We start from the raw sequence: 18667 nt of genomic DNA on the forward strand, positions 1-18667 counted from the left end.
TGTCTGATAATTAAAGCAGCGGCCTGTAGAGGGAGAGGAAGGAGAAAATTAAAAGAGAATAAAACAGGAAGAGTGATGGAAAGTAAACACATGGTCTGGGGGAGAGTTACACGGGCTAATTGCTCATATGGATTTTGCCATTGTTTCTTGTAGGGTGAAGGAGGTGAAGTCATTCGGCAGTGGCTCGGGGTGAAACTCTGAACGAGCCAATCATTTACACTCATAAACTAATGCTAATATTGATGGCCACCACATATACGGAGGAGCATTAGAAGGAGCCCCCCGCCATAAAACAGCTGTAAATATGATATAACAGCTCGTCATTTAACTCCTCACACACACACACACACACAGTGAGTCAACCTTTCCACCTCACGCATAACACACACACACACACACACACACCATCCGCTAACGCCACAATATGCGCCGCGTCACTTTACGCGACGCCTTCCAGAGCTCGGTCACCTGGCCAGAGGCAAAGGAGTTGACTAATGTGACAGAAAATTAACAATTAAAAATATCACAGGGGCCCAGAGCCGCGGCACCAGAGGCCGTTCACAACTGAGTGGACACTCTAATTGCTTTGAAATACAATTGGGTTTGGGCTTTGTTTGGTGTTTTGGAAGTATGAAGCGCATCAGTGCACACTGGAAATTGAGTTATAAATTACTGAGCTGAAATAGACATGTAGTGCGAAGACTCAATATCCAAATGTGAGGTCGTCTGCCATACAAATGTGTGTGTGTGCGTGTGTGTGTGTGTACCTGCGCTCAATCGCATACACAGAAAAGGAAGAAGAAAAAGAGGGGTTTTTACAGCTTGCAGATGCATTACATATTGCCTGAAATTGACCCACACTGCTGGTGTGTGTGTGTGTGTGTGTGTATGAGTTATTATTATACACTGAATGCTGGTCATGGGGAACCATGATAAGGTCAACCCTCTACAGCAAACAGAGATAAAGAGCTCCAACCACGAGACAGTGGTATTGAGAAAATGACAGACAGTAACGAACAAGAATTCTCCAAGTTCTTAAGTACAAAACTGAAACTGATTTTGTACAGTTTTACTCTATTTAGGAAGCTGAAATTATTATTATTATTATTATTATTATTATTTACAATACACTATACTACACTCTTGCCCCCACTGCAACAATTGTGTACTATTTTACCCTTAAGGTAATTGGGGTAAAGTCCGTTTTGGTGTCTTTTGATCACTTTTTTTCCATATGCAAGTATCTACGTATCATGTTTGCGATGCGATTTAACGACAGCTTCATTATGACCGACTCGTCCAGGGGAGAGAAGACACATTTCATAGAGCAGGGTTAGCTTTAGCGGTGGGCCAGCCCACACCAGGCCTCTGGTTTGGGTGGTGGTGCGTGTGGGTGGGGGTTACGTGGGTGGTGTGTGGGTTGAGGGGCAGCTGCTGTCTACTTTAATGAGTCTTTGTTTCTTTCCTCAGCTTTCAATTTACAGGGGCTGTCCACCCCACCCCACCCCCAGGCTGTGAACCTGCCTGATTTCTGTAACACACTCACGCACACTCAGACTTTGATAGTATCCTGAGCGGCCGGTAAAAGTTAAATTAATTTGCTGTCCTACTTTAATTAGAACGTTTCACCTGGGAACGCAGTGGCAGGGCTGAGATGTGACCAACGTTGCACCTCAACCAGTCAATATTAAATGATGCCAACGGTCGGAGAGAAGCTACGGTTCACTGACAAACTGTCAACGGTCATTCAAGGGTCACAGAGTAGAGGAGCAACTTCAGGTCACAAAGTCACCTTTTGAAGGTGAGGATGTGATTTTATATTGCCAGTTTTTTTATATATATATATATATATATATATATATCATTTGCCACATAGCAAATTTGTTTTATTTTTTTAGCATTAATGAAGTGTCCGAAAACTTTTTTTCACATACATACATGTGCAAGTGTAAAAAATACACACCTGAGCATATATATACATATAAAAATATACACACACATCATAATCCATTTTAAATGCAATTTAAACATTTTACTAAGTTAATAATCAATTTCCTCTTACATCTCCAAGTTTCCCTGTACTTTTATTTCTTCCCTGTATTTCAATACTTTGACAACACTGTTGTATCTACTGTATGGTCTGTACAACTGCCTTCAGGCAAGAGTTAAATGACCAATACCCATTTCCATATCAAGTGTCCCCTTTGCCTTTGAAATCAACTGCTCCAAAAAAAAAAAAAGAAAATACACATTATCATGAACTATGAACATACAAATGGACAATTTGTCCATTTGGGGGGTGGGGAGGGGTTGACTAAACAAGGCCGCACATGACTGATTAGAACACCACTATTAGAATGCAAAAACAGTACGATTGTATATTAAGGTCAATAAAGCGATGGTTTTCAGTTTGTGTAATTGAGGCCACAGCTACAGCTAACGTGCAGCATCACATCACTTTAATAAAACCTGAACCATGTACGTCTCTGTCAGCCCGCTCTAACGGGGCTTTCAGGAGCTTTCACGCATCCTGTGATGCCTTTACTCCCCCTATTGGTCTGCAAAACAAAGTGCAGGGATGTCTTTGAAAATTCAACAGTTACAGAGCAGGAAAATCCGAGTTTTCTTCAAAAAGTTTATTCATTCAATAGCATTTCATAAAATATACATAAAAACTGCCTGCAATTCAAACATCCCTTGCTAGCCACAGTGCTAATAAAAATATAGATAGGAATTTTTAAGACATCACCATTACAACCAATGATTGCTATACATTTTTAAAACTTTTTTTCTTTTACCAACTGAACAATTTTAAATACACAAGTACATTCACATGACCATGGTGTGACTTTAAGAGACCAAATTAATAAAACAAAAGCTTCAGGGGAAATGTGTCTTCTTGGAAGTCAACCAATAGAAGAAAGAAACAATAGGCTCCACAGAAGGGGACAGAAAAGGTAAATACATGCATGATCAGCACAATGTCAATAATTAAAGTACAACTGCAGAGTCGCAGGGCTCAGGTAGTGCAGCGAGGAAGGAAACGACTGAACAGCTCTGTGTTCGTCAGGCGTCAAAGCGAGGGAGAGGGTACACTGGTGTCTACACTTAGTCCCAGACCTGATGATGAAGAACTGCAGAGAGACAACAGGTTAGTTCCCTGTTGCTGGTTAAGGTCAAAGGTTAGATATAGAGCGCCTACCTTTCACAGTCTGAGTCACAGGAACCTTTGTCCTCAAATCTGTGGTGATAATCCAAGTTAGACCTCTGTATGGCTTCAGCCACCGTGTACCGCGTCTTACCACGAGCACACTTCTCTATCTTTGTGATGTTGAGGTCAGACTGGAGGAACAGGTGGAGACGACTGTCTGACAGTAACAACGGTGTCTGGAGGACGCTGGAAAAGAACGGAGACAAGGCCCAACAAAAGAGTTAATACAGGGCTACACTGTGAGTGTGGCCCTTACATCTGTAGTGTAAGGTGTAGACATCAAATCACCTGATGCACCAATTTATGGCTTCAGCTTGAAAGCAACTCACATTTCTAAAAACTCTTGCAGACCGTCCATCCTCTGTGAGACTTGTCCAACATTTCTCAAACTGAAAAAAGGATTCCAGGATGGCAACTTTGGCAACTCTCTGGTGGAAACAACAACAAAACAGAAAGAAATGACTATGACTTCAGAGGAATGCTCTCATGTCTTCTCACTAAATGTACAGACTTTCCTGGAAGACCAGGAAGAAGACTGATCAGCCCCCTCCAGGCTTCTCACACTAGTCTATCTGTCTGTATGTAAAACGTGACCTGGTATGGGTTAGTGCCTAATACAAGGCCCGAGGGCTGGATGCAGCCCGTTCAGCTTTTGAATCCGACCCACCAAACTTTTCCAAATTATATAATTTATTTATATTATCATTATACTTCTGCCTTTTCCGTGCAATACCCACGTTTCCCCAATAGAGGCATAGAAAATGATAAAAGCATTTTGGCCTATACTGTAGGACACATGATGTTTTGTCGGTCACGTTTCTGATCCCAAAGTAAATCACAGCGTATCACCCTGATAAAACTGCCTCAGCTGACAACACCTTCTGAAGTGATCATCACATTATACTGATGTATGAACTGAAGGTTTACATGATCAGGGCGTTCTGTCCCAGGCAGTGGCGCAGCCACACAAATTCACTGTACCGCCGCCTTACGCAGGAAGTCTTCTTTCTGAAGCACATGCTATTGGTCTGCAAAGGGATGAACAATATGTGAGCGTCAAAAAAACTAAAACACAAACAATTGATTCTCAGCTAAAAAGCAATAAAAACATACGTGTAAACAGATTTCATAGTCCACGTATGTGTGCCAGATGTCCTCTTTATGGAGCATGGGATCCTGAACGCAAATGCTGATAAACTCCTGCAAGATTTGTAACAAAGTCATGAGGACAACATTTTCACGTGGCCGTCAGTAAAGGAGGAGCAGAAAGAGTCGTGTTTGGACACTTACGTTTTTTGTGTGATTTTCACATATGCTGTCCATACTGGATATAGAACACACCTGTAACATAGAAACAGAAACAACTGTAGTCATCAAATGGTATGTTAGGCCTCGAGTGTCACTGCACAGATGATACAGTGCTAATGTTCCAGAGTACAGTATGAAACTACTAGATCATACAATCAAGGACAAAAGGGTTTTTTTTTTCTTTAATGAATCATTACAACTGTTCTTGACTGAAATAAATTAGTTCTTAAAGAAAGTAATAATGGCGTGAAGATGACCTCTTAACAGGGTGACGGAGAGGTTGAAATAATTATGGAAATATTAAGCTTCCTCCATGAAGAGTACAGTACAGCTGAGTTAGATAACTTTATAGAAAATCATTTTTTTTCCTCTTTTTTTTTAACCCTCAAAAGCCTAATAGTCTCTTCTGCAACATGTTTCCAAATCCTGGGCTGTTATTTAACTCAAGAAGAACAAAGTCAGACCTGAGGCGGGATCATTTTTTTAAACCCGAAACATAACAAACCCGTGTTCTTGTCTCATTGAATTTTCCTGTAGTGGCAAATGAGAAAACACTTGGTTTCCCCTGAGTGTGCATTTACATTATTATTGAGACCTGGGCAGAGTTGGAAACTTGGGGACTGAACAGAACAAACAGTTGGTGCTGATGCAGCATTACTGAGAACAAAAGGGCAACAACGGAAGAGAATTCTGCTGGCAACAAGGAAATTCTTTGGGTCTTTTTTTTTTTAACTCTAACACACAAACGGGGGAGAAAGTGTTCAACCTCTTCCTACAGGCAGCTCTCTCTCTCATTCATTCACTGCAATCTTATGACATGGACGTCTAAAGGGTCATCTGATTCTTCGTGTCATAAGAGACAATGTCTCCAGGAGGTGGAAGACATCATTAAAAAAAACACACAAACAGTTGCTGGAAAGTAACAATTATCTGCACAAATCACATGAAGTCACACAATGTATTAAACCACACGTAGCTATGACGTGTCCTCGGGACGTGATGTTCCAGTGCATTACTGCCTTTATGTCACCAGTGCTCAGTACTGAGAAACCAGAACTAAACGGGTTCCACCCAAACTTCTGAGGTCATGTGGGTCAACTGGATAAGATCAAGTTATGGGGCAGGGGTGCATTATGGTCCGCCAACTGTGTGTGTTACACAACAAAGCCATTTCTACAGTGTGTCCTCTGTGTTGAAATTACAATCAGTTACAGTTACAGCACTAAATCATGTCGAACAAAATGACACTGGTTTTTCTGGATGTAATTGTCCAACTTCAAAATTACCATAAAACACCAAAGTGCAGCTCCTTTTAATTTGTCGATGAGGATTTCCTTCACAAATTAAATGAGTTTTCATTTACTTGTTTTGTATACAAAGCCGTACCTTTATTTTGAAATTTAGACACTAATGTACGGGATAAAAGTTAAAAAAAAACTTTTTAAAAATCTTATATAAAAATATATATTTTATTGAAAAAAATATTTATACCACAAGAACAGTTATTACAAATGTTGTGCAACGGTTGACATTATATTTGAAGGAGGGAAAAACTACTAATTAAAACACAACAGTACCCTTATATACATTATAGTTGCCATTTACTTTTGCAGCTGTTTTTGCCAACTGCTAACTGAATACTTCCACGGTGAGATTAGTGATAGCGGTGCTGGACACGTTGTCTTAGAAAAGATACTTCCGCTGCACAGCCCAACCATTTAAACAAGGTTCGGTTGACAAAAACAATGCAGTAGTGGTAAATAAAACAACACGGACAGTATACCGTTATAGTCTGCGGTGAGAGCCTACCTTTTCTGCCGTCCGCTGATGTGGACTGACGCTGAGCTCTGTCTGCACTGAACGGCTGATACTAACAAACACGGTTATTGCCACAACTGCTCCGCCTCCAAGTTCTTCGATACTCTTTTCTTTTCTTTTCTTTTTGCCCCGGGCAATAAAACAAAGTCAAAGTAAAAAAAAAAATAAAAAAAAAAAAAAAAAAAAAAAAAAAAAAAAAAAAATACCAACAATCACACAATGGCCGAGACTGGGGCTGACGGAAACGTGGTGCATTCAGCCAATCTACGCACCTGAAACCAATCAGTTTAAATGAGATCTCTTGTGCGCTCCGAGGCACGTGACTCACCAGAAGCGTTGCGGAAACCTCAATTATAAAACATTATAACACAATTTTAAAATGGGTATCAGTAAATACAAAATATACATACATATATACAAATATACATACATATTATAATAATTATTATCTGAAATATAAATTTAATATGGACCAGAAATGGCAAATGTTATTAAATAACCCGTTATTATGCAAAACAGCAGGACAAAAGTAAATCAATAGTTGACCAAATCTTTTTGTGCCATTAATGAGCCACAAATAAAGCAAACTATGTCCATTAGCTGGACAAAATCAACACTAACTATTAGCAGCCAATACATTAACAAAACAAAATACTAAATTAAGCATCAAAACCCTATTTAATTGTGTACAAAACAAGAGTGTTTTCATAAATCCATTCAGGTTTATGTATAATATCAAAGATTTCTTACCTTTGTAAGGTGTAAGGTTTCAAGACACCACTGGGATGTTGTTCAGCCGAGGGGCTGCAGTGTTGTGAAGGTGAAAACACCAAGTGATATATAGAGGAGAGCGAAGGTCTGCTCATTTGAATACAAAGGACTATTTATCACGGATCAAGTTTCCACACTTGTTGACAAAAACATTAATGTGTGAGTCAAACACTACCTGAGCTTGTTGACTTTAATGTGAGGAATGTTTTTTATCAACTATTTTGCTGATAAATATCACCGATTTCTCTTAGGTTATCTCTGAGATAGAATTCCACTGAACACTTTCACTGACAACCAAAAAGTCATACAAGCTCTTCCAGTCACAGCCAGGGTTTTTTTTTTTTAAATATAACTAGTTTTCCACACCAAACTGGTCACTAGTTCAGTTCAGTTGTTGGTTGTCCACAGTTAAAATAAAATATATATACCTGCTGTGTAGAAAACATTAATTTTCCCATTTTAACCATGTTTTATCCTTAAACTGTGTTATCCCCTTCTAACTAGCTGTTTGTTAGTGTTATACTTAATTGGCTTTTAACTTGTTTTATTATTTATTGTTTACCGCAGTTTGCATCTTACCATGCTTGGTAACACAACTTTTTAACTATATCTGGAACATTTTTTACTTTATATAATTTTAAATACATCACTTTTAGATAATAAGGACCAGCTTTGAGTGTTTTTTTGGTTATTATTATATATAAGTTATGAATTGGCTTATTTTCAATGCTCATGTTACCTTGAGATGCTTTCAGAAAAACAGCTAACCTCACATATAGAAAGGAGACTTGGTTTTACTCTCTTCTTGGATATCTTCATCTTCATATCCATATCTTCATACTGGGTTAGGGTTAGACAGAGCATCTTCTACATCTGTGGATGTTGCAATGGCGTTCGTTCCAGGAAATACCTGTCAAAATGTCCTTTCAAAACAAAGTTGACAGCTGTTGAACTCTTGTGACTGTAGATACCTTGGTGGTTGAAGAAGTATGGACTTTTGCTTACAGTTATTGAGACGATTTGCATACAGTGACAAGAATTTCAGTCCAGGACACTTTGATTTAATCAAGACATTCCTGGACTTTAAGGTCTCAGACTGCATGTCAGGGGTCACTGACCTTTTTGAAAGAGTGACTTCAAGGGCACTCAGTAATACGAAGAGTTTGCGGACACCACGTTGGTGACCCCTGCTGTATGTAGAATGTGAATACATTTTATTTTACTATTTCCATGTTTGTGTGAGGCCATATTTGACTGTTTCTATATTTTATAACACCCACCAATTTGTACTTATAATTACCACAACCCCTGTAAGGTCCCAATGGAAAAACCCCAAAAGAACCTAATTTCTGATCCTGAATTTATAATTATATAATTATAAAACAAATTCAGGGTAGTAATGTTCCAAAATTATATAAAAATTATATAAAAAATGTCCTTCAAAAGTCTTTATGCAGTGGATAAATAATTAATCACAGACAGCTTACTGAAAAAAAAAAACTTCAAAACTTCAAACTTCAAAATGATTTATTTTTTACATTGCTGTAAAAAGGAAAGGAAGATGCTTTTTAAGTTTCTCGAAAGCCAAAAATCATTACAATTACACTGTGGAATTTGGTCACATAAAACCTTTATTTGGACTTAAAGTAATATTTACAACGTATACAAAGTTCACTTTTGAAAACAAACAAGTGATTTAACCAAGCAAAGCAGCCACATGTAAAGAAAATCTGCCCTGCGTACATGGACAGTGATGATGTGGCTTCTAAACTGCCCTTTAACACATGAAATCAACAACAGTGGGGAAAACCTGAATTAATGCCACACCATCACCTATGTACTCACAACGAGTTCAGATGTAGTTACATTATGGCTCTTCACAACTGCAGTGTATTTCACACCATCTGACATCTTGAAAAATAACAAAAAAGCTAAAACTACAAAAGGTTGAGAACTAACATCAGTCCTGAGGACGAGGGCACATGAGGTGCAAAGGACTGTGGGAGGAGGGATAGAAAAAGAAGTACTAAGATTCATCTTCTGAGCCATGTTAACCTCTCCTCGTAAAACGAAATGACCACCTGAGGGCAGCGGACGTTGGCCTCACGGGATGGGACCAAATCTGCTTCATCAGAGTTTTTCCTGTGGAGCAAAAATGTGCATAAAGAACACGTGTGAGGGACAACCCACGACAGGACAAAGCATTAAAGCAAAAACAAAAAAATATATATGCATATTGTTCCATCTGTGCTCACCATTTCATTAAAAACATCAACTCCCCACTACTGTCTGTGGCGCCGATGATCCTTTCTGGATCTAGGTTTCTCGCAAATCCACGAGGTTTTTCAGCCTGCAGTTGAAGACAACATAACATGAACATGAACACAAAGAAAGAGCAGTGATCCATGACCAGCTTTATTTCTCAGGCGCACAAAGAGGACAGGCTGTGTCCTCTTCGTTTAACCCTTGACATACTGCTAGCCCAGGTGGCATGTTTTTGGTGCCTCCTGAACTCACCACCAACTAACATTGTGTCTAACCATCATCCATAACACATAACACAACACAGGAACTCACTTCTTTTTTCTTTGCCTCCGACTCTGGCTCATCTGCCGACAACTTCCTTTTTACGGTTGCAGGCTTCTCTTTTATATTCTTTTGTGCTTCCAGAAATGCAGAGATCAACTCAGGGCAGTCCAGGTTCTCCTCTGGCTCCCATGTGTTGTCAGCCCTACAAGAGCCACTTTGGTCACTTGGACATGTCGTGTAAATAATGACGTAATGTGTAACTTTATCACCAGCTATATAAAAATTAAGTATTGCATGCAACCAAAAACATGATTAAAAGCAAGTCACAACCCCATACCAGGGAAGTACTTCCAGATCAGGTGGGAGGGGGAGCAGAAGTCCCAGACAACTCACTCTGTGAATCCTTTCCACTTCAGGAAGAATTCAACTTTCCCATTGAAAATGCGCTGATCCAAAACCTTCTCAACAACAAACTCCTCTGGTTCCTGCTGTGTATCCTGTCCATCCTTCTTATTCTGTTTTTTACCCATGGTGTGATCTAAAACAAACACAATTCATGTATTAATACATCAAGACAGTCAGCACAAGTGAGCAGATGTGTTTATGAGTCAATTTAAAATGTAGTCATATGGAACCTATGTGCTTAAAATGTGCATAACCGGTTTTAAGGTTCTAATTTTCCTGGTTTGGTTAAAATAATTGCATTATATATAAGTAACTTTTAGTTTCAAAACACAGATTGACATTATATTACATTTTTTTAATAAACTGACTATGGTCATTTACTGTTCCCATCTAATTAAAGAAAAGTATAACTTCTAGCATGCATTCAGGCTAAAAAAAGTTGGGAAAGTGTTTTGTCCATGTCTCCAGTTAGTTAACTTGTTATTCAGATAATTAATAAAGGCTTGAGATTTTTATTGATATTAATAGGTGTGAAATATAAGGTGCCGGACTTATTTTTCAGAGACCTTCATTGCTTTACGGTTACATCCGGTTACATACTTCCGCTCTATTTCCGCAGAGTCCTGTTCCAAAAAACTAGGTAAAGTTAAGGCTGGCATTTAGCCACTATGCTAAATGTAGCTAAAATCATCCAAAGTCTAAATAATAAAGAAATAGAAATGCGTTTTTGACTTTATCCCCTTCCTCACTCCATAGCACAACATTCCAACCAGAGAAGTCATGCAAAAGTAAACAGGATAATTTTATGTGTGCAGAACTTAAAGCGCTATTCAAATATTTCGATGAATACAGGCCTCTGGGTAGTTTAGACACGTTTCTACAATAAGAAGCTTACAATGTTAAACCAAACACGGTGTATGACACAGTCGAGCACGTTAACACAATTAACAATTACAGCGGATAGAAGAATAAAGGTTCTCGAAGTAGAGTGTTGTTGAGTGGTCGATAAACTTACCCTTCGCAGTTTGCATGATTAGCACGCGCGCTAGCAAAGACAGAATGGCGTTAAACACGTTCAGATTAGCGATAGGTAACGCACCGCAAAGAATGACTGCTATCTCACGCAGAAATCAACTCAAATCTTCTACAGACGCCTCCTTACCCCTGTGTTAATCTCTTCGTTATATGTGCTTTGCAGCTCCAAAAGAGAAGCGCCAAAGTCCCACACTGTTATCAAGAGACTATGACGGAAGCCCAGAAGGGAAAGGCGACGCGTAGCACTTCTACGAAAATGTCAGTTCTGTCCAGTACAATATAATCGTAGTGTATGGCTATTGTTTTGCTAGTAAACTGTAATGATTTTAGATTTTTATTTTCGATTTTAGTAAAAGGTGATAAGTACTTGTTTGTTGAGGAAATATGCCACTACAATGATTTATTTGTTCATTATAAATATTATAAATAACACATTACTTAAAGGCAACCATTTAAGTCAATTTCAGTGTGTCATTAAATTATAATTTACCAATTTACAATGCAAATTTGCTCAGAATAATTTATTTAAAGCATCATTTGACTTTTGCATTTACTTTAAAAAATAATTTGTTTAATTTTAAATGTTTTAATGCAGGGGATTTCTGTGGTTACTGTCATTAAGGGACAAAGACAATGATTTTCTTTTTACTTTGTAGCTTCTTAATTTATTTGCCTATTTAAAATAGTTTTGAAGCTATCTTGTGGGTAATGAGGTGCACAAATGTTATTTATTTTGCTGCACTAAATATTGCAGTTGCAGTTCTAACTGCTGTAAATTAGACTTTTATTTTTTATCATGTATTGTGTCTATTGACTGAGATACAGTGTATGCAGGTCCACCAAGAAACAGCAGCAGGAAAAAACAGAATTCCGTTTACTTTTTCATTTATTTAATTTTTTAAACCACAAAACAACAACAGTGGCTGTAAAACATCAGAAATTTCTTGAGAAATAGTAAAAACAAAAAAGTAATCCATTCTTCAAACCTGGGACTTTAATACAAATTTGGTATTAGGTATTTAGGAGAATATTTATTAATTCACACTTCTGTCTACTTCATGCAGATCTTTCTTCACGGACTTCACTCACTGTGGTGACGGCAGTGGGGCTGTGGCAGCTCCTACCGACTACATCATCAGGTCAAAATTGTATTATATTTTGTAATTTGATTGTATTTTGTTTGTCAAACTAGGTTAGTTTAGGTCCATTTACTTTTGGACATTTTTTTAAAAGAATTACCAAGGAAATGGGTTCATTTCAATTAGCCTGATCTGAACTAAGGCTTGAGGTAGAAAATAACTTACAGATACATGGGTTTGAACCTAATGATACATTGTTGAATTTAAAATAATATGTCTGTCACTTAAAAACATAGCTGTGATGATGATTTGCCTTTATTATTTATGTAGAAACACACTAAACCAAACACAGCAAATGCAAATTAAGGCCATTGTCAATTCAACAAAAGGTCATCCAACTGAACCAAAACACCTGTTTTAACCTCTTAGGTCAATTCGTGCTCAACACTACTAGCTCATAACTTTAGTAAAAAACAGAAAACCAACAACAACAAAAAAAGGTCTAAGCTCAGAGCAAATTGCTTTAAGCTTTGGAAAAACAAAACATTTCCATTATGAGAAAAAGATACTGCCATTGACAGAATAGTTATGTATATAAGCGCTTCAGAATCTTAGAAATTTAATGTCAACATGCTTTATTATGAACTTAATATGCCAAGAGCCCAAGTTAAATGAAAACAAATAGAATCATGTTTTTAGATCTCTCTCTCTCTGTTCAATGTTGAGCATGTTGGATAACAACAGCTGAGTGGTGAATTATTATGTTTAGAAAAAGCCAAATGCATAATTCATCATTGGGTTGGGGTCTGAACATTATAAAGTTCACAAAAACTCATGAAATTCTAGAAACTAAATCAAAAAATGTCCTCTGTACAAAGCATTTGACCGCATCCACTGTCAGTGTTGATCTAGAAATCCTTTAGAGGATGTTGTAAGCACTTGGTAAAACATCAGACTCTGAAGTCATAGCACAGACAAACAGTTGTATTTTAAATTATTTGGTGGTCTAAGTAAGAAATAATTCCACAAATTAAAAACAAATACGTTTAAAAAAAAAAGGGGTTGATACATTTTATTGTCCTCCTGACAAGGACTAATATGAAAGTCTACTGAATGTTTGTGCAGAGAACAAGGTTTTTTCAGGGCTGACTTTTGGATGTCAATATGCTTGTTTGAGCTCCTGTCTGTACTCAAAGCAGTTAAATCAAATGTTATCTCTGAATTGTATGTTGATTGGCGCTGTGTACGACCTGCTCCACCGAATGACTTTGGAGATTGTTGGCATTGAGAGACTGACATTTTCAACAGCAGAATAGCTGTTCCCATAAATTGGCTTTTGTGACTTGACCATTTTTAACAAATGGAATACATCCAGTGTGTGAGCTACAGTTTCCCATGAGATATTTTATTTACAGAGTTTTTTTTTTTTGCAACATTTGCCCAGTAAGTGTCCCGAAAGCAGAGAGTTCAAACACCTTTATGAAAGGAGATCCCAAAATCAGTCTGGCAAATAAGTTCATCAACGTCCAAAAACCCTAGAAATTCAAGTCTACTTTGGTGACCAGAGTGTCACTGTTTTTTCTCCTTCTTCCTCTTGTCCGTTTTGTTGCCAGATGATGTTGAGACACTGGGTCGCCGCAAAGGCTGAACAACTACCCTACCATTAGCCCCGCACTGCAGGGTGACTCTTTCTGGGTTCAGGGGCTGCCCCGAATCATCCCTCATACGGGCAAGAATGTCTCTGGTCAGCTGCTTGATCTGATGACCCACAGCACACATCGTCTTGGCTGTGAGCTGCTTCTCCCGCATCATCTTGTTCCTCTGAGCTTGCAGCCTTTCCACTTCCTCCTGAAGTCCGGTGATAGCATCAAGTTTGCGCTTGCGGCAGTTCTGAGCTGCCAACTTGTTTTTACCGCGCCTGCGTATATCTCTGAGGAGTGTCACCTGTTCTGCAGAGAAGCCGTGACCATCCAGGATCTCGAGAAACTCCTCCACGGGCATGTTGACAATCTGCAGGACAGAGAACGGGATGTACATGGCTTGAGCACGCAGCTCATCTCGGCTCATCTGCTGCCCATGCAACCCTGACTCTTCGATGTCACTGAGGGCCTCCTCTTTAATACCTTTGTGCAGAAGTGTAACTGAAGGCTGGTTGAAAAAAGTATGTGACGAATAGCTGTGGTCGTGCCACATGCTTTCACTATGATCTAACGGTGACCACTCGGAGGTGTAGTCTGCAATGCCTTTTAAGGGGAGTGCATCTGCATCACTGCTGTAACCTGTTGCACCACCTTCATCTTCATAGTATGAGCTGGAAGATGACGACGACGACGACATGTCTGATACACCTTGGAGGGAACGTGCAAAGTGTTAATGTCTTCAAGTTTTATGTACTTTTGTTTTGTATTTTTTTCTTAGATATAGACTAACCTGGGGAGACTGGACCTCCAGAGCTGCTCTCCAGAGAGAGTCCTGAATCTGAGTCCAGGTCTTCAAGGACCTGTGGAGTAACATTCTCGAGGTGGTTTATCAACTGCATATCCATGTTATCCAGACCCTCTAAGCCTAGCTGATTGATCTGATCGAACACTGCTTCATCCAGACAGTCACTCAGTACATTATGAGGTGGTTCATCTCCTGGTAAATTACACACTGAAGCAAAGGGGAGAGCAGCCAGGCCCAGGGCCATCCCTGGTGAAACATCTGAGTGAGAGGAGCTGCAGGACTCCAGACTAAGGAGGTTCCTTTCTTGGGTGTTATGTCTGGCCCCACCTTGTCCTGAGGTCACACCAAATGATCCAGCAGTGGTTAGCATGGCATCATGCAAACTGACATCCTGGCTGATGGCAGTGGTGATATCATTGTCCTCAACAAGAGAATCCAAACCCTGCACAAAAGAAAGAATGTAGATTATTTTTTTGCCCACAAAGTGACACTACCACCGTGTTGTCAAATGTTCATGCCTCAGAGAGGCATTAGTTATCAAAAATGTTATTACAAACATTAGGCCTTTGCCCTTGAGATAAACAGGAACACCAAACTTACATCAAGGTCAGTGACTGAAAGAGAAAGCAAGTTGTTCCAGTGCTGATCAAAATCAAAGGTAGGAGGATGGTGGCTTTCGCTGTCCGACAGTGAAGTGACACCTCCCAGCAGACTCTGAAATAAATAACATTCACACACACAAGAACGGTAGATTTAGGTGACAAAATATTGGTTTTACAGAATCTTAAAAAATATACACTGGCAAGCATGGCATATGTAATTTTTTGGCAGATTTGGTTTATGCTTTCTTTTTCTTTAAAGTGGGCCATCTCTGATGACGGGTCCTGTGGCAAGGTCATGTTGCAAAAATCAAACGCTGTAAGGTGAGCATTAAAAATTTTGATCCATGTAATGATTTTATTGAATGATGTTTTTTTTTTTATCCCAGAGTAGATGTAGTAACAGTAATTACAATGCAAAAAATAGTTACACTGAAAGCAACTGGACAAAGTAGGGTTTTTTTTAAGACGTTTCACCTCTTATCCAAGTGGCTTCTTCAGTTCTGACTGACTATATTTGCCCTGGGAGTAGAAACATGCAGTGAAGTCATGTGATATTGAACTTTCTCAAATACCATTTAAGACTTAAGCATGACACACTTCCAACAGTCTGTATGGGTACTTTTCCTTCAACACATGGTAGTTAAGTGGTGTACATTAATGGAAAGTGTCTTCTAAAAGCAGCAATAGGATTTTTACCTCTTGTTCCAGTGTGGAACTGTGAGCTAGCTGGGTAACTGGAGCAGGCTCTTCCTCCTCTTTGATTTGAACATCGTTTTCCTGGAAGCAACAGAAAAAGGATTGAATTAGGCCATAGCAGAATGAAAGGATCCAGTTCAGTCAGACAAACTAAAACATTGGAGGTCATTGTAACCCTAATTCAGTACCAAAAATAATAATTAATAGAATTTAGAAAAGTTTTAATTACAGAATGTTGCATTAAAACAGTAAAGCTAATTATATTCTATTATATAATGATTCTAAATCTGGTGATATATTTCTGATACAACAAAAAGAAAACCGAAAATGCGAAAAAAAGACTCATTCTTGTTTATTGTAAATGCTTGTGGCAAAAACACCATATTGGAACATTTTGTCCAGACCCTGTCTGAGCTTGTTCATCTCTTACTGTAGCCGCTTGTCCGCTCTAAATGGAGAGAATTATTGATTTTTTACACTGTCAAACAACTGCAGCCTTTCTATTGTGAAATCAAATCCCACAATATATCCTTTAGACGATGAAAGTTCTTTTTTTTTTTTTTTTACAAACGAAAGGTCATAGAACCAAAGTTGTAAAGTTTGTCAACATTGCAATATCGGTGTGAATAAGAACTGTATGTGGAGGCAGCATGCAAGTGTGGACCGGTGCTTTTGTGTAAAGAAATAGGGTGTGGACCTTTCTTCTCCACCTCTCCAGACTCACAGCTGGCAGTTGAGAAAGGAGATACAGTTGCACAATTGACTAGAACAACTGCCACCAAGCAGCTGTTTGTACCCCTAAGGCAGAAAAACTGGATTACTGGGGAAATTGAATCCAAAGCTCTGGTGCATCTGAAGAGCTGCTGGTGACTCCTCAGATGTTACTTAAAATGAATGTTAAACCTCTCATATTATTAAAGAGGGAGCTGACACAGTGTTTGTGAAAACTTTTGTGAAAAAAGAAAAGTGATTTAACTGTAAGATGTGGATAGATGCTCAATTTCTATCTATTTTTAAATGTAGTATATTTAAGTTTATTTCGAATTGTTTTAAATGTTACATTCTCCAGAAGTGTGGCACTAACTTCTTAGTTTTATGTACTGAGGACAGCAACAAAAGAAGTAAACAGGAGCATGATCACAGGCTAAAGCAAAGATGTTTTCCAATTAAAGGCATACTTCAGAGGTTATGATTCATTTTGTGGTAGAACACCACTATTAGCCTCTGTTGAAGTGAGAATAAACTAATAAAATCACCTTTAAAATATTTTCATTCATGCCCATAAAAGGGAACATTATGTAATCTGACCTAAATCTGGACCTATAAGAGAGTTCCACTAAGGTCTTTGTGTGACAGAATCCATGGTGATGTGGGACAGGTGCAGAAGACAGCTGTGACACCTACCATACAAACAAATACTAATGTGAAAGTGAATGTATTTCATGTGTTATCTCACTAACCTTGGTGCACAAGGAAATTTGGCAGCCTATGTTTCTTGTTGTACACAGGCATATCATTGTGTAACATGGGCTTGTTAGCTAGTGATAACATTAGCTCACGAGTTCTATGAGGGAGTTATATATCTTGATTTCCCCCCAGCACAGACAGCATTTTCTTCATTTAGCATATCGTTTCATGTCAAAGCCAACTTCATGTTTAATTCCACAAACACAAACTTGCCTCTTTAGGAAAGGCACATGCTCCAGTGCTACAAGGCCCATGTTCTGCTTCGGGGGTTGCTTGGTCAGCATCAGGCAGGTGCTCACGGTCATCCTCTGAGCCTTGCAACGCTGGACCATTGCCGATGTTGCTGCTGCTGCTGCTACTGTTGGATGACGGTCCACTGCCAGTCTTGTCAGTAGGAGACACTTGGTGGACCAGCCATGCGTTCAGGCTTGTGTGGAATCGTGGTGAGCCGAGGGTTCTTACTTCCTCTAACAACCGTCGGCTTGCAAAGAAATGATCTAACTCCGGACATTTGGGATGCACACTGTATCCATCGAGAGTTTCTCTTAAATTATGAAATGGAGTCTGAGTGTAAGCTGAGCTTGGACCTAAATTAATCTCAATTAAGGGCGAATAGTAGCCGCTCAAGTAGCTGTCCAGATCCACGCGAACTCCTATCAAACTCAGCAAGATCGTCAACTGAATCAGGCCTTCTTTCAAATATTTTTTCGCTTTTAGCATTTTTCAAAAATGATTTTAGAATAACGGATAATTGCAAAATACTGACCCTACAGTTCCCTTTCCCAGCCGGACAAAGGGAAAAGCCTAACAAAAGAGCACGCCTTCCCCTGTCAGACAAAGAGAGGAACCGGCGAAATGCTCAGACTAGCTATTAGCACTTAGCTTTAATCAGCCGTTAGCGGAAACCTCTCAGTTCAAACATAGCAAATGCCTATTAATTTACTGCCTTATGACTACGAAATAATTATCTCTGCGTGGTTGCAATAAAAAACTGCCCGTTTTTTAAATAAAAAAGAATTTAAAGTGAAACCGAAAAACTAAATTGCTGTCACCTACTTTACTGCTACTGGGAGAAACTTCGTTTCAGATTTGCATAGCTCATACAGATTGGACCATAACGTTCACCGCATTGTAATGTGATTGGACAAAGAGTCTGTCAGAGAAAAGAATGACAAATGAACGCGAAGCAAGGCTGTTACGTGAACGAATCTCCGCCCTATTTACGCCACATAACATAATTCCAGTAAATAAATCCAGAAAATGACTTTATATCTGCTACAATGCGCATTAAACGGTATAAA

The 18667-nt window shown here is 38.9% G+C and overlaps 3 protein-coding genes across 5 annotated transcripts; all 3 read right to left on the bottom strand.

The window, feature by feature from the left end:
• Positions 1-2621: 2621 nt before the first annotated feature.
• On the bottom strand, positions 2622-6532 carry snx10a (sorting nexin 10a). The gene is made up of 7 exons (XM_008331461.3): positions 6329-6532; positions 4502-4552; positions 4325-4411; positions 4139-4239; positions 3541-3639; positions 3203-3397; positions 2622-3134 (listed from the first exon to the last, which is right to left on the bottom strand). The coding sequence occupies exons 2-7, from the start codon at positions 4532-4534 to the stop codon at positions 3074-3076; spliced, it is 576 nt and encodes a 191-aa protein (XP_008329683.1). The 5' UTR covers positions 4535-4552; positions 6329-6532; the 3' UTR covers positions 2622-3073.
• A 2189-nt stretch (positions 6533-8721) lies between these two features.
• Positions 8722-11340, bottom strand: cbx3a (chromobox homolog 3a (HP1 gamma homolog, Drosophila)). 3 transcript variants are annotated; one of them, XM_025065315.1, is made up of 6 exons: positions 11205-11327; positions 11058-11087; positions 10031-10175; positions 9686-9839; positions 9364-9458; positions 8722-9250 (listed from the first exon to the last, which is right to left on the bottom strand). In XM_025065315.1, the coding sequence occupies exons 2-6, from the start codon at positions 11071-11073 to the stop codon at positions 9142-9144; spliced, it is 519 nt and encodes a 172-aa protein (XP_024921083.1). In that variant the 5' UTR covers positions 11074-11087; positions 11205-11327; the 3' UTR covers positions 8722-9141. The 3 variants fall into 3 exon arrangements, with proteins under 3 accessions (XP_024921083.1, XP_024921084.1, XP_008329707.1); XM_025065316.1 differs by lacking the exon at positions 11058-11087 and having other exon boundaries at positions 11205-11340; XM_008331485.3 differs by having other exon boundaries at positions 11058-11312.
• Positions 11341-11945: 605 nt separating this feature from the next.
• nfe2l3 (nfe2 like bZIP transcription factor 3) lies at positions 11946-18467 on the bottom strand. The gene is made up of 5 exons (XM_008331464.3): positions 17580-18467; positions 15900-15980; positions 15202-15315; positions 14587-15043; positions 11946-14504 (listed from the first exon to the last, which is right to left on the bottom strand). The coding sequence occupies exons 1-5, from the start codon at positions 18084-18086 to the stop codon at positions 13726-13728; spliced, it is 1938 nt and encodes a 645-aa protein (XP_008329686.1). The 5' UTR covers positions 18087-18467; the 3' UTR covers positions 11946-13725.
• Between the last annotated feature and the right edge of the window lie 200 nt (positions 18468-18667).

This window comes from Cynoglossus semilaevis, chromosome 18, assembly GCF_000523025.1.
Source record: "Cynoglossus semilaevis isolate Cse_v1.0 chromosome 18, Cse_v1.0, whole genome shotgun sequence".
Taxonomy (NCBI): Eukaryota; Metazoa; Chordata; class Actinopteri; order Pleuronectiformes; family Cynoglossidae; genus Cynoglossus; species Cynoglossus semilaevis.

Coding starts and splice junctions, on each gene's coding strand:
- cbx3a (XM_025065315.1), bottom strand. Junction 9,459..9,685: donor CGGAGGCAAAGAAAAAAGAA/GTGAGTTCCTGT, acceptor CTTCAACTGCAG/GCTGAAAAACCTCGTGGATT. Junction 9,251..9,363: donor TTGATGTTTTTAATGAAATG/GTGAGCACAGAT, acceptor TTTGCTCCACAG/GAAAAACTCTGATGAAGCAG.
- nfe2l3 (XM_008331464.3), bottom strand. CDS start 18,086: ATGCTAAAAGCGAAAAAATATTTGAAAGAAGGCCTGATTCAGTTGACG. Junction 15,981..17,579: donor CATGTGCCTTTCCTAAAGAG/GCAAGTTTGTGT, acceptor TGTTGCTTCCAG/GAAAACGATGTTCAAATCAA. Junction 15,044..15,201: donor TTTCAGTCACTGACCTTGAT/GTAAGTTTGGTG, acceptor TCTTTTGTGCAG/GGTTTGGATTCTCTTGTTGA.
- snx10a (XM_008331461.3), bottom strand. CDS start 4,534: ATGGACAGCATATGTGAAAATCACACAAAAAAC. Junction 3,640..4,138: donor GGACAGAACGCCCTGATCAT/GTAAACCTTCAG, acceptor TGTTTCCACCAG/AGAGTTGCCAAAGTTGCCAT. Junction 3,135..3,202: donor TGTGACTCAGACTGTGAAAG/GTAGGCGCTCTA, acceptor GTCTCTCTGCAG/TTCTTCATCATCAGGTCTGG.